Source organism: Acanthochromis polyacanthus, chromosome 4, assembly GCF_021347895.1.
Source record: "Acanthochromis polyacanthus isolate Apoly-LR-REF ecotype Palm Island chromosome 4, KAUST_Apoly_ChrSc, whole genome shotgun sequence".
In the NCBI taxonomy this organism is placed as follows: domain Eukaryota; kingdom Metazoa; phylum Chordata; class Actinopteri; family Pomacentridae; genus Acanthochromis; species Acanthochromis polyacanthus.
The window spans coordinates 1,874,369-1,890,843 of record NC_067116.1 but is presented as its reverse complement, the minus strand read 5'-3'; the positions used below and the strand labels follow the sequence as shown (position 1 = coordinate 1,890,843).

General features: G+C 39.9%; 2 protein-coding genes and 2 long non-coding RNA genes across 7 annotated transcripts in view; 3 read left to right on the top strand and 1 right to left on the bottom strand.

Moving 5' to 3' along the window:
• Positions 1-16,475, bottom strand: part of LOC127533519 (NACHT, LRR and PYD domains-containing protein 12-like) — a 204,279-nt gene that overhangs the window by 114,044 nt on the left and 73,760 nt on the right. The gene's annotated exons all lie outside the window — the stretch shown is intronic.
• The window catches only part of LOC127533549 (uncharacterized), a 217,560-nt gene that overhangs the window by 136,291 nt on the left and 64,794 nt on the right, over positions 1-16,475 (top strand). The window lies entirely within an intron of this gene.
• Positions 1,531-15,278, top strand: LOC127533556 (uncharacterized). The gene is made up of 2 exons (XR_007941296.1): positions 1,531-1,562; positions 11,803-15,278. It is a non-coding gene; the product is annotated as an uncharacterized LOC127533556 (long non-coding RNA).
• On the top strand, positions 2,498-15,278 carry LOC127533531 (glutamate receptor ionotropic, NMDA 3B-like). The gene is made up of 5 exons (XM_051946738.1): positions 2,498-2,725; positions 6,309-6,460; positions 7,842-8,006; positions 8,144-8,211; positions 9,119-15,278. Exons 1-5 carry the CDS (start codon positions 2,641-2,643, stop codon positions 9,927-9,929), a joined length of 1,281 nt encoding a protein of 426 aa, XP_051802698.1. The 5' UTR covers positions 2,498-2,640; the 3' UTR covers positions 9,930-15,278.

The following is a 16,475-nucleotide window of genomic DNA, read 5'->3' as shown; positions in this document are numbered from 1 at the left end:
GAGGCAGAAAATGACAAAAATGAGACACAAAATGGTAAAAACGAGATACAAAATGACAGAAATCAGATGGAAAATGACAAAAACGAGACAGAAAATGACAAAACGAGACAGAAAATGACAGACATGAGATGGGAAAATGACAAAACGAGACAAAAACGACTAAAACAAGACAGAAACAACAAAAACGAGACAGAAAACAACAAAAATGAGACAGACAACAACAAAAATGAGACCCAAAATAACAGAAATGAGACACGAAATGACAGAAATGAGATGGAAATGACAAACGAGACTTAAAATGACAAAAACAAGACTTAAAATGACAAAAACGAGACAGAAAATGACAAAAATGAGACAGAAAATGACAGAAATGAGACAGAAAATGATAAAAATGAGACAGAAAATGACAGAAATGAGACAGAAAATGATAAAAATGAGCAGAAAACGACAAAAAACATCACAAAACAGGTTATGCTAACATGTTGTGGGGTCATGTTTCCATGCATCATAATTATTATTTAGAATATTCTGTTTGCTTAAAAAAACTGTTACGAAAGACATCAATGAAAAAAATTAAACCAGACAAGGAGATTTAAATGTATTTTTATGCTTTATTTGAGATTCAGTTTGGTCATCAGGGGGGTGGGACAGGAGAAAAATGGTATTTTAGGGGAACTCCAGACTTTTTTAGTACCTGACACATAAACCTGGGGAACAGTTTTCTGGAAGTTTAAATTCTGGAGTCAAACTGAGCCCAAGGATAAAGGATGTTAGTAAATTTGAAGGTAAATAGGAGGGTTAATTGATTAATCAGTGCGATTAACTGCTTAAATTGAGGCCATGTATGGGTTGTAAGGTGTGAGTGTGCACGGCTGTGAGTCCATGTTGGTCCTGTAGTGGACGAGCCCTTCCTTTGGCTCCAGCTCCTCTGCAGTCCTCACAGGATGGAGTGATGTGATGGATAATGGATTTCTGGATAATGTCGTCTGTGTTCAGGGCCTCGCTTCATTCTCCTGCTCTGTCTGGATGTGCAGCTGCATCATCCGTCGCAGGGTTTCCGTTTTGGGACGGTGAGGGAGAAGCAGCGCTGGAGGATTACATGAAGAAGAGTTTTCCAGAGATGCACGAGTACATGCAGGCGCTTCAACGAACCGACCACGCCTGAAGGAGTCGCCCACCCTCAAGTAAGAGAACAGATGCTAGCTGCTGGTTCTGTTCTGGTCCCACTGGTAGCAGCAGAAGTCTGGTTCTACGAGTTCCAGCAGTTTCTGGTCATTCCAGAACTGGAGGACATTTGGGCTTCAAAATGTTTGGAAAATCACCCTTCTCTTTTCCCAGTTTTCTGCTCCATATTCATCAATAATAGGTTATTGATTGGCTCAGCTTCCACATCAACGGTAGCATTTTTATTCCATGTTTCTGTGTTGTTGCTAACCCCTACTCTAATCCATGCTAATGTGATCTTTTTCTCAGCAGTAGAAGCTAGATATTTAGCTAGCTGTTACTGCTGACCACTGATGGAAAACAGTTCCAAAGAATGAGTCTGATCCTGATAATATGAGGTAGAGAGAGACATTCAATCAAGGCTGACAATGGATGAAAAGATGGAAAATAGAAGAGAGACATAGTTTTGATCTACACATTCTGTAGGAACACTGTTTGGTGATGGAAACGACAAAAACAAGACAGAAAACAACAGAAAAGAGACAGAAAATGACAAAAACAAAACAGAAAATGACAGAAAGGAGATATGAAGCGACAAAACCAGAGAGAAAAGGACAAAAACAAAACAGAAAATGACAAAAATGAAGCACAAAACAAAAACATCATCAACAGGTTATCCTAACGTGTTGTGGGACATGTTCCATGTCCCCCCAGAACCCCCAGAAGATGGCGGCGCACACAGTTGCTGTGGCTCAGCGCTCTCGTGTTCAGGGCTCTGTCTACCCAATTTCGTTGTTGAACATAACGATGACAAAGTGATTTGTGATGAATAGTAATTATTTAAAATATTATGTTGATTAAAAAAATGTTTCCACAATTACAAGAGACATGAATAAAAAAATAAAACCACAAAAAGGAGATTTAAATTTCATTTAAACTGTTTTATTTTAAATTCAGTTTGGTCATCAGGGGGTGGACAAGAGAAAATGGTATTTTGGAAGGAACTCCAGGCTTATTTGGTATTTTAAAATATTTTCAAACATTCTTTTCTCTTAGTCTGTTTAGATTTGGGCTCAGGACAAGAACATTTACAAAACTACTGCATGTTTTAGGATTTTAAATTATTTGAAATTTGATGGGTGGGATGTAAAATGTCCTCCGGTTCTGGAATGACCCTTCTGTCTCCAGCAGCTGATTGGCTCATAGATCACCCACCTGTCCAGGTGAGCAGCTGTCATGTCTTCTGGAGTTGGGAGAACATTAGTTGTTGAAGGTATAGTGTTGCTGTGTGTTGAAAGGCCGTAGCTGTTGAGAACGTTGCTGTCAGAGCTTTCCAGTTATGACTGTTGGGATCGTTTGTTCTGGTTGCAGATTTTACTGTTATTCTCAGAATCTACTGGAGCATTTAGTCGTTGCTGTAGTAACCATGTTGCTGTGTGTTGAAGGACAGATCCTCCTCAGCTCGATGCCTTCATCATGGACAAAGCTCTGCTGGACTATGAAGTTTCCATCGACGCCGACTGTAAACTGGCGACTGTTGGGAAACCGTTCGCCATTGAAGGTAACAGTGTGTTTCTGTGCGGTCTTCAGTGCCTCAGTGACTATTGGAGGGTCTGGTGAGTCACAAACTTTGAGTTAGACCTGGGCTCAGGGTTCTTCAGCATGAAACTAATGCTACTGTCCAGTATAAACAAAAGCAGTAGGAAAACTCTGAACACATTCACTGTGGCATCGTTTCCATAAGCTTCTGCAGTGTCTCAGCATTTATTTCTGTCCAGAGTTGGATTAATTTTCTACCAAGATCTTCTATTGATGATGGGAGAGTCAAACCAAAGTCTTCTCCAGAACATCCCAACGATTCTCAGTGGGGCCGAGGTCTGATCCACTCATTCTTGGTATGAGCCCCCATGAATCCTGACATCGTCATCTTGGAACATGCCCAACATGAATCCACTGATTCAAAGACCTGGGGCCTTATTTATAAAACATTGCGTAGGATCCATACTAAAAGTTTGACTACTGAAATAGGAGTACGCCAAAAAATATTCTGATTTATAAAACTGTGCGTAAGCACAGCTGCACATGATTTCTTGATAAATTACACACCAGCTGGAAGATTGCACAGGTGGATCCACCTCACATTCCGCCCACAACACACCCACATTTTACCATGAATGGTCAATGTAAAGTAACTCATGAATGTATCTGTATATAAATAAGCTGCTGATCCACGGCATTTTATGCAGCGCCCCCTGCAGTCTTTTCACTGCTGTGCGTCAGGATGAATGAATCGTGTTGACCCAGGCCACCCTGCCACTAAATTTGTTATGATCATGTCCGATGTACAAATAATTTGTACACTGATTGAATGTACATTTTTTCGGTTCACATAGACAAATTCATTTTCACTCGGAGCCCTTACAGCAACATGAGTGCAGTCAGTTACGGTGATTACATTTGGGAAACCGGACATCGCTGCAAATTGCCGTTTAATGTTGGCCTGTTCACCCACAGTGTAAGGAAACCTGATGTATTGACTGGTCATGTTTATAATGTCATCCAAAACAGCTGGCATTATTGCGCTGAGGGATGGTTGTGATATCCCAGACCTAAAGGACATCATTTAACTGTAGATCAGACCCAGATAGGATTTAGACAACAAATGTAACCTCATATATTCTTCACATAAAACACAAACCTGTCGGCCACTTAACGCTGGAAGGAGCCGGTGTCGGGTTAACCCTAACCCTGAAACCAGTCCTAAAAAAGTCAAAAACCAGCACAAAGTCAGGACCAAAACCAAACCTAAACTTCTGCCCCCATCACTCTGGAACAGGGTAAATCTGGACTCATCAGACCACATGACCTTCTTCCATTGCCTCACAATCCAAGGCTTCTTTTTCTGAAGGTAGTGTCTACAGATACGGACCCGTACCCGTAGCCTGTGGGCTACGGATACGGCACTTTCCCTTAGCCAGACAGATGCGGACCCGTACATGAGTCTCGCGATTCAAGAAGCTGCTAACCACTGCAAACTGTTGAATGGTAAGCAAAGGTTAAGGTTAGGGTTAGTGTTAGGGTCAGGTTTAGGGTCCGTACCTGTAGTACTGATGCTACGGGTCCGTACCGCTAGCGTCTACCGGGAGTCACGTGACCAGATCTCGCGTATCTGATTGTCAAATGGCAAGGGTCCGTACCTCTAGCAACAACCTTTTCTGAAGCCTTTTTTCTGATCATCCTCACTGATCAGTGGTTTTCTTAGAGCTACAGCTGTTTTGTCCCAGTTCTTTGACTTCCCTTCACATTGTTCAAGTGGAACTGCTCTTCCTTTCACTATTAAACATCCGTGAGTTCTACTGTTGGTTTCCTACGATCATCTAAGAGTTTTTTTCTGGAAGATGATGATTCTCCACTGTCCTTCAGGTTTTAATAATGTGTTGGACGGTTCTTAACCTGATTTTAGTAGTTTCAGAAATTTCCTTAGTTGTTTTCTTTGCAATAACTGTGGATACATGTGGTCATAGTGTAGTGAGACTTGTAATGAGATGCAGCAACCAAACTGAACAAAACAAAACACGGCCACAGATACAAGCTGTCCGAAGAGAGAGAAGAACTAAGAACTTAACCCTTCAGACAGACTGAAATGTGGCGTCCAGCACCCGAACAGAACAGAAACACACAAAAGGTCACACAAAACATACAACTGCAGATGTGTTTTTTTGCTTCTGGGTTTGCCTTCAGTTCACTTCAACTGAGATTTGAATTTATTTATGTAAAAAAAAAAACACGTTTCAAGAAGTTTCATCATCGCCCAGTCTCGACCAATCAAAGGAGAGGAACAGACTTCCTGTTACAGTTTGAAGAATGTTAAAGCCGATTCTTCTGCAGACGTAGGACTGAGAAAACACGGTATTTCTGAGTGTTTACAACCAGATTCATGCTCAGAAAATTCACCAGCTAGATCCCACCCTCTGATAAGCGTCACTGCTGCGTACATCAGATTAAATACCAGACGGCATATGCATCCTGACTGGAGATAAAAACTGAAAGAATGATAAGACACAAACAGTTGATTAGCCCCAGAGACTCCCCAAATACTGTCTGTCCGTCTGTCCGTCCATCTATCGATCCATCTACTGTATCTGTCTGTCTGTCTGTCTGCCTTTCTCTGTCTGTCTGTCATCCGTCCATCCATCCATCCATCCATCCATAAGTCAGGAGTGTCCAGCATGAGGCCCGTGGTCCAAAAGTGGTCCTCCAGAGGTTCCAATCCGGTCCTCAAAGTGTAAAAATTCCAGAGAAGACATTAACTGCAGATTGTAAATTAGTAAAACTATAAATTTAAAATAATTTCTAGACCATGACAAGTTGTTTTGATCAGAAAGTAAAATACTACATTTTTGTAATATTTGTGTTGTTTGTGTTGTTTTTTTGTCTGACGTTTGTCGTTTCTCATGTTTTTTGTCGTTTTGTTTCTCATTTTTGTCATCGTGTTTCCTTTTTGTCTCACTTGTGTTGTCCATTTTTGTTGCTTTGTAACTTTTTTGTCTAATTTTTTCTCTTTTTTGTCTTGTTTCGTGTCGTTTGTCTCATTTTTTGTCATTTTCTGTCTCGTTTTTGTAATATTTTGTCTCGTGTTTGTTTTTTTTGTCTTTTTCATCATTTGTCTCGTGTTTTTGTCATTTTGTTTCTCGTTTTTGTCTCATTTGTGTTTTTTTTTATCTTATTCATTTCATTTTGTGTTTCGCTTTATTTGTTTTTTTTGTTCATCATTGTTGTGGTGTTTTTTGTCATTTTTTTCCATTTTTTGCTGATTTGTAAATTTTTGTCAAATTTTCTTGTTTCGTGAATGTCTAATTTTTGTCATTTTGTTTATGGCTTTTGTTATTTTGTGTCTCATTTTCTGTAATATTTGTGTTGTTCTTGTTATTTATTTTTTGTCTGATTTTTGTCGTTTTGATCATAAAGTAAAATCCTCCATGGTTCAGTTCCAGGTGACTAAATGTTGTGTTCCTTTGCAGACACTCTGTGATCTGGAAGTTGTAATGAGGAAATGATAAACTGAGGATGGATGTTGATGATGTTTACTGATTATTGTAGACAGGTTTTGGCTCTGAGACACTGTTCTGTGTTTGTTTTTGCAGGTTATGGTATCGGTCTCCCTCAGAACTCTCCTCTGACCTCCAACATCTCAGAGTTCATCAGCAGATATAAGTCAGACGGATACATGGACCTGCTGCACGACAAGTGGTACAAAGTGGTTCCCTGTGGGAACCGAGTGTTTGCCGTCACCGAGGTTAGTCTGACCACAGATGAACGATAAACTGAACGTCTGTATCTGTGTTCAGACGGTCTAGACAGCTGCTATATGAATTCCAGCGGTAGAACAGTTCCTTGTGTACTTCTATGGTTTCTTTCTGTAGCCAAACAAACATTTCATTTCAAACTGCAGAAGAGCTTGTGAGCTGACCACGTTTACATTCTGTACTGACAGTGTTTGATTTGAGTACAAGTGTTCAGCTGCTGCCCTCTACAGGCCACTCAGGTACACTGACGGTCTGAGGATCTTCTATGTCTTTCACCTTCTCTCTTCTCTCAACAGGTTGACAAAAATAAAAAATAATTTACACCACCAGTCACAAGTTTAACATTAACCGAATGATAAATCCAGTGTAGACATTGTTAATGTGGTAAATGACTATTCTAGCTGTAAACAGCTGATTTTTAATGGAATATCTCCATAGGGGTACAGAGGAACATTTCCAGCAACCATCACTCCTGTGTTCTAATGCTACATTGTGTTAGCTAATGCTGTTGAAAGGCTCATTGATGATTAGAAAACCCTTGTACAGTTATGTTAGCACATGGATAAAAGTGGGAGTTTTACTGGAAAACATGGAATTGTCTGAATGACTCCAAACTATTGAACTTTAGTGTAGCTCAACTTTAACTCATTTAAAGCAACTTTAACTAACATAGATCAACTTTAATATAGAGCAACATGAACTCATTTAAAGCAACTTTAACTAACATAGAGCAACTTTAATATAGAGCAACGTTAACTCATTTAGAGCAACTCTAACTAATACACAGAAAGTCTGACCTCTACAGGCAAAGACAGGAAATACAGAAACTCCTTTATCCCTCTCTCTTTCCAGCTCATTGTACGTCTAGGATTATATGTTTGGTATTTTATGTTTTCTGTTTTATGTGTGGGCTGCTCAGCGGAGTAGTGGTTAGCACTTTCGCCTTGCAGCAAGAAGATCCTGGTTCAAATCCCAGCCTGGGCCTGGGATCTTTCTGCATGGAGTTTGCATGTTCTCCCTGTGCATGCGTGGGTTTTCTCCGGGTACTCCGGCTTCCTCCCACAGTCCAAAAACATGCTGAGGTTAATTGGTTACTCTAAATTATCTGTAGGTGTGATTGTGTGTCTGTATATGTAGCCCTGTGACAGACTGGTGACCTGTCCAGGCTGTCCCCTGCCTTCACCCGAGTCAGCTGGGATAGACTCCAGCACCCCCCATGACCCTAGTGAGGATAAAGCGGTGGATAGAGGATGGATGGATGTTTTATGTTTTGCATGCCTCTTACTTTTTCCTTTTTTTTAAAAAATTTGAACTTGAGAAACACTGTCCTCTACAGGCAGAAACAGGAACTGTTGTCTCCTTCTGTCTCAGACTCTTCAGATGGGGATCAGTCACTTCTCGGGGCTCTTCGTCTTGTTGTGCGTTGGAGTGACGGGAGCTCTGCTGACTCTGGCAGGTGAACATGGTTTCTACCGACTCGTCCTGCCTCACATCCGTCGTCGACAGAACCTGAAGTACTGGCTGCACACCTCACAGGTGAGTCTCAGAAAACATGTGGAGGATTTCTGACGTCTGCAGCAGGTTTTTGAACTCTGGATTTATAGCCAAGTGTCGTTACGTCAAACATCCAGCTGTAGCATCATCTCTGATCAGACTTCTTGTGTGTTTCACAGAAGATCCATCGAGCTCTGAACATGACGTACGAAGACGTGAAGAAGCAGCGAACTGAGAAAGACAAAAGGTTATATTCATGCTGTCTGCCTAAACCACCAAAAGTGGTCCTCCAGAGGGTCCAATCCCTCAGAGTGTAAAAATTCCAGAGAAGACATTAACTGCAGATTGTAAATTAGTAAAACTAAAAATTTAAAATAATTTCTAGACCGTGACAAGTTGTTTGGATCAGAAAGTAAAATACTAGATTGTTCATTGTTCTTTTGTTGTTTTGTGACTCATTTTTGTCACATTTTGTTCTGTTTTTTTGTTTTTTTGTCATTTGTCTCATGTTTTTGTCATTTTCTCATTTTTGTCATCTTGTTTCCTTTTTGTCTCACTTGTGTTGTCTATTTTTTTGTCATTTTGTGTCTCATTTTTTGTAATATTTTGTCCTGTTTTTGTTGTTTTTTGTCTTTTTTCATCTTGTTTCTCGCTTTTCTCATTTTTATCTCATTTCTGTAATTCTGTCTTATGTTTGTTGTTGGTCCATTTTTGTCGCTTTGTGACTTTTTGTCTAATGTTTTGTCTCTTTTCTTGTTCTGTTTCGTGCCATTTGTCTCACTATTGCCCCATGGTTCAGTTCCAGATGTGACTAAATGTTGTTCCTTTGTGATCTATTATAATGTGGAAATGATAAACTGAGGTTTAATATTTTTGAAACTGAATTTGTTGTTCATGATGTTTTCTAAAAAGATAACTCCCTCAATGTGAACATTTTCAGAATGTTTTTTTACACTAAAACAAAGGAAACATTGGGAGCTGTGGTTGTTTATTAGTTATTATTCTGTGGTTTTCCTGGTTTCTGGAGACCAAATTGAGCTGAATGTGGAACTAAGATGAGTTTGACTCTCCTGTTATGAATAGTTTGTCTCACTGACATTTTCTAAGGTAGATAAATTAACCGTCAGATCTTCCGTTTTCCTGGTTTTGTTCAGCTGTAACCTGCAGAAGTCTCCTCCAGCCCCTCCGGTTCCTGGAGCTTCGGCCAAGTGGAACAACGAGATGACTAAAGACGCTGCTGTTGCTGCCGCCGTCGACGCCCGGGACTTCAAACGAGTCCACTTCAACCTGGAGACTCTCAACACGCGTCGTCTGCTCGCTCGCATCGCTTCCTCCGATGCCAAAGCGGGCGGAGCTGAGGGAGAAGGGCCAACCAAGCCGAGGGCGGGGCCAGCCAAGCCGAGGGCGGGGCTAAACAGCAAGTTGTGTGAGAATGGAGGGCCAGCGGCTTCATTGGCCACCCTGATACGCTCCCTTCCCTCCTCATCGTCCTCCGCCCAACCCAATCCCTCCACTGCGCCTCCTGCAGCGGTACCTTCCGCTCCTGCACCTGTAGCCCCTCCCCCCGTGTCATCATCGGCTGCAGTTGCCCCGCCCCCCGCCCCTGTAGTCCCGCCCCGCCCCGGTGAGCTGCAGGAGCTTCAGGAACAAATCGATGAGATGAGGGAGAAGCTGAGGACGGCTCTGGCCAGGAGGGCCGAGATCCAGACCACCCTGGCCAAACCTGTTGCCACGGTGACGAACAGTCCATCTCCAGTCACCACAGCGACCACAGTGACAACAACAACCACAACAACAACAACCACCACCACCACAGGAGCCCCGCCCACCTCCTCACCCCCCATCGTCCCGGTAACTCCCCTCCCCGCCAACACAAAGTGTGTGATGACCATGACAGACCCGCCCCACAAAGTCCTGTCCAAAGTCCGGCCCCTCCAGAGCAGACTGGCCAATCAGAGGAGGTGATGCCCTCTGCTGAGGTCACATGACTATTACCCACGGTGGCCATTTTAACCAAACAAGAGGAAATGAATTTGTTTTGTTTTTAAATAGCACCGCCATCACAGCTGCAAAGAACTTGTTTGGACAGAAAACGGAACCGGCCAATCAGACAGTGTGTTTCACCAAATTAAAATCCTTTAATCCAAGCTGATGATCCATAATCAATAATCATCTTCATCACTGTCAGCATAGGCCAAGAATCATAGTTTACCTAAAATTAAAAAATGTGCACTTTAAGGAAGTTATTTAGATGATTTTAAAGCACAAATTAATGTTTTGTACTCGTTTGTCCAAAAAAAACCCCTTTCGGAAGCCTTTTAGTAGATCCCATGACTTCAACTATCTACCACAGATTAGCTTTAAACTAATGGTGTTTTTAAGGGGTGGTGAATCAAATTCATCAAAAAATGAAAGATTTACTCTTGAACTGTTGAGAGAATCAAGGATGTCCTTGATTCATGACATCCCCAACCTACGGCGTTTCCTGGTTACGTCACCATCTCCCATCAATTTATTAGGAAAGCCTTGTTCCATCAGTCAAACATACGGCGTTTGTGACAAAAACAAGACACTGTAAACAAAAACAAGACACAAAATGACAAAAGCGAGACATAAATTTACATAAACAAGACATAAAATGACAAAAACTAGACACAAAACAACAAAACTAGACATAAAATAAAAAAACAAGACATAAAATGACAAAAACAAGACATAGAATGACAAAAACAAGACACAAATTTACATAAACAGGATGTAAAATGACGAAAACGACACAAAACAACAAAAACGAGACAAACGACACATCAAATGACAACAATGAGACACAAAACTACAAAAACGAGACATAAAACGACAAAACAAAACAGAAAATTACATAAACAAGACATAAAATGACAAAAACTAGACACAAAACAACAAAAATTACTATTTTTTTGAAAAAAAAATGAATTATGTCTAAAATTACTGATATTCAAAGCATCATTTAAATTGTTCAAAAACTCAAAAATCGTTCAAAGCTCCTGAAAAACGTCTTCAAAATGACACAATAATCATCCAAATGTGTTGGTCGACAAAAATTAGTCAAACTTTGTCCAAATGGACTCAACATTTATTCAAAATCAGATGAAAATCCACCTAAATGACAGAAAAATCATCCAAAATGAGTTTTTATTTTGCTAGAACTGGTTCTGACCAACCACCTGCCAACCTGCTGGAGGCTTTGTCTACGTTCACTGGTTGGACGCCACATTAGATTTTGCTGCATTCACTTTCTTTCATTTGTTGCTTTTTGGAAACTTTTTGTCCTTCATTACAGCAAAAAGTCAATATGTCATTATTAATATTTATACTGTACAGTGTTTTATGTCCTAGATTCTGATTTTACCACTGTGTGATTGTAGCTGAGTGACATAGGTGAAAATCGGGTTGCATCACACAGTGGGAATGGAATTCTGACGTAAATCAAGATCCCCCTGTAGTTTAAAATTATTTTTCTTATTTATTCAGTATCCTACAGAAAACACATTTTACTTACATAAGGCATATGTGGGTCATTCCAGAACTGGAGGACATTTGGACTACAAGATTTTTGAAAAATCAACCTTCTCTTTTCCAGTTTTCTGCTCCGTATTGATCAATAACAGGTATTGATTGGCTCAGCTTCCACATCAATGGTATCATTTTTATTCCATGTTTCTGTGTTGTTGCTAACCCTACTCTGATCCATGCTAATGTGATCTTTTTCTCAGCAGTAGAAGCTAGATATTTAGCTAGCTGTTACTGCTGACCACTGATGGAAAACAGTCCAAAGAATGAGTCTGATCCTGATAATGAGGTAGAGAGAGACATTCAATCAAGGCTGACAATGGATGAAAAGATGGAAAATAGAAGAGAGGACATAGCTTTGATCTACACATTCTGTAGGAACACTGATGGAGGATGGAAACGACATAAACAAGACAGAAAATGACAAAAACGTCATCAACAGGTTATGTTAACATGACACTCATTGCATAAGTAATATAAGTTGTGTTGTTATATGCTGTGTTGATTAAAAGTATGTTCCCACAATTGCAAGAGTCATCAATGAAAAAACAAAACCAAAAAGGAGATTTAAATTCAAACTTTTTTTTATTAGAGATCCAGTTTTGTCATCATGGGGGTGGACAAGAGAAAAATGTCATTTTAGTGGTAACTCCAGACTTATTTGGTATTATTTTTGGTATTAGCTTTTTAAAATTTATTCTCAGGACAAGAACTTTTACAAAACAACTGCATGTTTTAGTATTTTAGATTCTTTGAAAGTTGATGGGTGGGACGTGAAATGTCCTCCAATTCTGGAATGATCCATGTACATATTTGTTTTTTGAACATATTTTTATGCATTTGGTAGCTAAACTGAAACGTTTAGCTTAAATTTGTTTCCACTGTAAGTCGCTGTTTGAACGTTGAAAGATATTAATGCTGTTTCCTCCTGAGGCTGGTTAAAATGGCCACAGTGACCAGAACTGAGGAGCATTTGTGGCTTTGGGAACCTTTTTAAAATCTGACTGCAGAAATCGGACATCCTGCGAGGCATCAGCTGAAAAAAACTACTGGAAGAAAACACACGAGCAAATACGAGGTGATTCAGACAAACAGAGTTGTGCTCCAGATCTGATTCACATCCAGCAGAAGTGTTGGTGTTGATGCAATAAAACAGTTTGTTCTTCATGTAGAGAAGTAAAACCTCTTTATGTCACATGGGCACCACCACTGGGGATAGATACTGTATGTTGAAGGTTTTTTAATGTATTCACTTCACAGTTTATAAAAACCCCTAAAAGTGACCACAGAGCCTGAAGCCATCACTGAATTTTACCCTTAATGTCCTAGATTCCTGGTGTGAGGACGCCGGCATCCACAGTTTGTTTGAAATAAATCATTGTCACATGAATCTGAACCAAAGTCGGTGTTTTACAAACACAACTCTCAGAATTATCAGCAGCTTCTGCGCAACAGATTGGTGAAAAGTTCAGAATTGTTTTCCTTGTGGAGATTTTAAATCACTTTAAATGTCCTTTAATGTCCATATGATGCTCAGCTCTAATGAAAACAGAAGGGAAATTGGAACATATTATTATTAAATACCAAAGAACAGCAGCTCTTAACTTCTTGTTTCACATATTTATGGTGATCAGTCAATCACTTGCGTCCGATGGAATCGGTGACATGAATAAAGTTCTCCATCCAGTTCCCTCTGTCCAGCATTGCTGTCAAAAGGTCTTTGCCTTCCAGACCAGTGTCCTCCGATAGTATCCGGTTTTCATACCAACGACCAGCTGCTTCGTTGTGTCTCCACATGTCCATCCAGGGCTGGTCTTTGTTGCCTAATGATGGTTGACCAGCGTGCATGTGGACCATACAGCGACTTGTTGGTGAGGTGTGATTTCCAGATGTTTTCTACCATCCTTAACATTCTGGTATAGGTCCCATCAATCATTTTTGAGAGTGTTTTTGTTAGTGGCCAGGAGTCAGATCCATAAAACAAGATAGATTCCACTGACGCCTTGAATACTCTCATTTTGGTTGTTTTAATTGGTGATACTCATATTTTTGACAGAGAATTCAGTGTCCCTAAGCTTTACCTACTTTTGTGTCAATATCATGTGCTGTGTTGGCGCCAAAGGTCTGGGTCCTCTTTTTGCAGCTAACCCTTGTATCTGAGGTCCGTTCTTCTATCCGCCACCTGAGGATCCATGGATGGGAGTTGTCATCTCCACACCACTGTGGTTTTTATGGTGATAAGCTGCTAATCATTCTGAGAGGTACGTTAATGTGATACAGATGTTAGTTTGGGTTCATGAAAACCCTGTAAATAAACTGGATGGCGGCGTTCACCCAGCAGGTGTCGCTGCTGTACAGAGGGGTCCGTCTAAAAAGGCCTTAATCTTAAAACAAAGGAATGAACTTTCACACTGTTTGGTAAATTTTAATGTTGGAGCTGGCAGTATTTTCTCTTTTTTTCCTTCTGCATCATTGGGTGAAACGTCCATAACTTTTTATCATGTTGTATTTCAAGGGTCTAAATGGAAACGAGACTCCTGCTCTTCTTCCTGTAACCTGTGATGAGAGAGCTCAGCCAATCACAGGCTTCCCTCTCAGATCAGGTGGGCAAATTACATCATGGTGCGATGGGATGAACACAGGACTTTGACTCAGGACAGCAGCACTGGGATCCTGTGTGGAACGTTACTGACTTTGAGCTTGAGTCATTTTAACACATTTAAAGCGCCTTCCTGGTCAGAGTAGACTGAGGGAGGAGGCCGTGTTTTCAAATTCTGGTGTTTTCTTCCAGATTACTGGAAGGTTTAAGCAAAGCCTTTAATTATGTCAAATGATCAATTCCACCTCTTATTAATATATTCCTGTGGATAAGTAGGTCCATCACCAAAACTGAATATTAGATTTCTTGGCTTGAGTTTTTCTGCTTAAAAAGCCTTAGACTGTGCACAAAATCATTATTATTATTACGACTTTTTGATTTGTCCCCTTCAAATACCATGATAGGAATAAATTCTACTTAATTTCCACGTAGTTTAGGCATTTCAAAGGAATTTCAACGGAACAGAAAAGAGAATGGCACCTGTACTCCAAAACCACAACTATGACCTCATTTTGAAGTATATTTGCAGCATTAAGCTGTTTCTATTGTGATTTTTTTAGTAGCCCTGTACTAAGAGAACATACAATATAAATACACGAATTAATAGATTAATATTATTACAATATTTAATGGATTAGCTGCACAGTTGAAAGGCTTTTCAAGTGGCAAAAAAAAAAAACTAAAATTCTCCAAATAACACGACAGCATCCCTTAAATAAAACAAAACAGTGCTTCAAAGTGTAGGGATGTTAATCCTGCTGTTTGGAACATTTTAAGGGGCGACATCTTTGTAAAGAAAGATTTTCCTATAAACCCCCCTTTATTACAGTCCACTGTTTCGCCGGCTAAACAGATTATCTGGAGTCTCCAAACCTCCCCAAACTACAGAATTTGCTTTCAGGAGGGTTTGGTGTTTATTTTTCCAGAATTCTATTAAAACTATTGTAACAGATTACAATGAAGATGTATCGAGTATTATTTATCCCTTTTAAAATGTTTTTTACCCTTGAAGAACCTCACAATGCAACAAAGCAGTTTAAAGCACTTTGTAGATGAAGGTGTTTTATTTTTTTAAATACTTTAAATCTGTGATCTTATGATGTATTTTACAAGATTATCTGCACAGAGCTAATGAGTGGACGATTAAACCATTATGATGAAATATCCACAGGTTTTGAAGTGTTTCCTTTTAGGGTAAAATCTACTTTCTGAAAAGAAGGTAGTTTATAAGCTTTACTGTGTTTTTGTTAACAGCTGGATGACTGCTATTGAACCACTCTGACGACAACTGTGGTCACCACAACTGCTATGACTACAACTATGGACACAACAACTACTATGACTACAACTATGGACACCACAACTACTATGACTACAACTATGGACACCACAACTACTATGACTACAACTATGGACACCACAACTACTATGACTACAACTATGGCCACCACAATTACTATGACTACAACTATGGCCACCACAACTACTATGACTCTCCATCAATCTTATAAGAAACTCTAACCTGTTGGCAGATAAGATTTGTCAAACTGTGGAAGATTTGTTGATCCTGTAAATCATTGTATTTACTGTTGCCTGCTTGTGTAACTTGATCTTGTGCCTGTGCTTCGATATTTTGTCTCTACGAGAGTTTGTACAATAATAATAACAATAAAAAAATAAAAAAAACAACTACTATGACTACAACTATGGACACCACAACAACTATGACTACAACTATGGACACCACAACTACTATGACTACAACTATGGACACTACAACTACTATGACTACAACTATGGACACAACAACTACTATGACTACAACTATGGCCACCACAACTACTATGACTACAACTATGGCCACCACAACTACTATGACTACAACTATGGCCACCACAACTACTATGACTACAACTATGGACACCACAACTACTATGAGTACAACTATGGACACCACAACTACTATGACTACAACTATGGACACTACAACTACTATGACTACAACTATGGACACCACAACTACTATGACTACAACTATGAACACCACAACTACTATGACTACAACTATGGACACCACAACTACTATGACTACAACTATGGCCACCACAACTACTATGACTACAACTATGGACACCACAACTACTATGACTACAACTATGGCCACCACAACTACTATGACTACAACTATGGCCACCACAACTACTATGACTACAACTATGGACACCACAACTACTATGACTACAACTATGGCCACCACAACTACTATGACTACAACTGTGGACACTACAACTACTATGAGTACAACTATGGCCACCACAACTACTATGACTACAACTATGGACACCACAATTACTATGACTACA

Excerpts from the sequence above, each read along its gene's own strand:
- LOC127533531 (XM_051946738.1), top strand. The coding sequence starts at position 2,641 with ATGGACAAAGCTCTGCTGGACTATGAAGTTTCCATCGACGCCGACTGT. Across the intron at positions 2,726-6,308 it reads GAAACCGTTCGCCATTGAAG|GTTATGGTATCGGTCTCCCT; the intron begins GTAACAGTGTGT and ends TTGTTTTTGCAG. Across the intron at positions 8,212-9,118 it reads CGAACTGAGAAAGACAAAAG|CTGTAACCTGCAGAAGTCTC; the intron begins GTTATATTCATG and ends GGTTTTGTTCAG.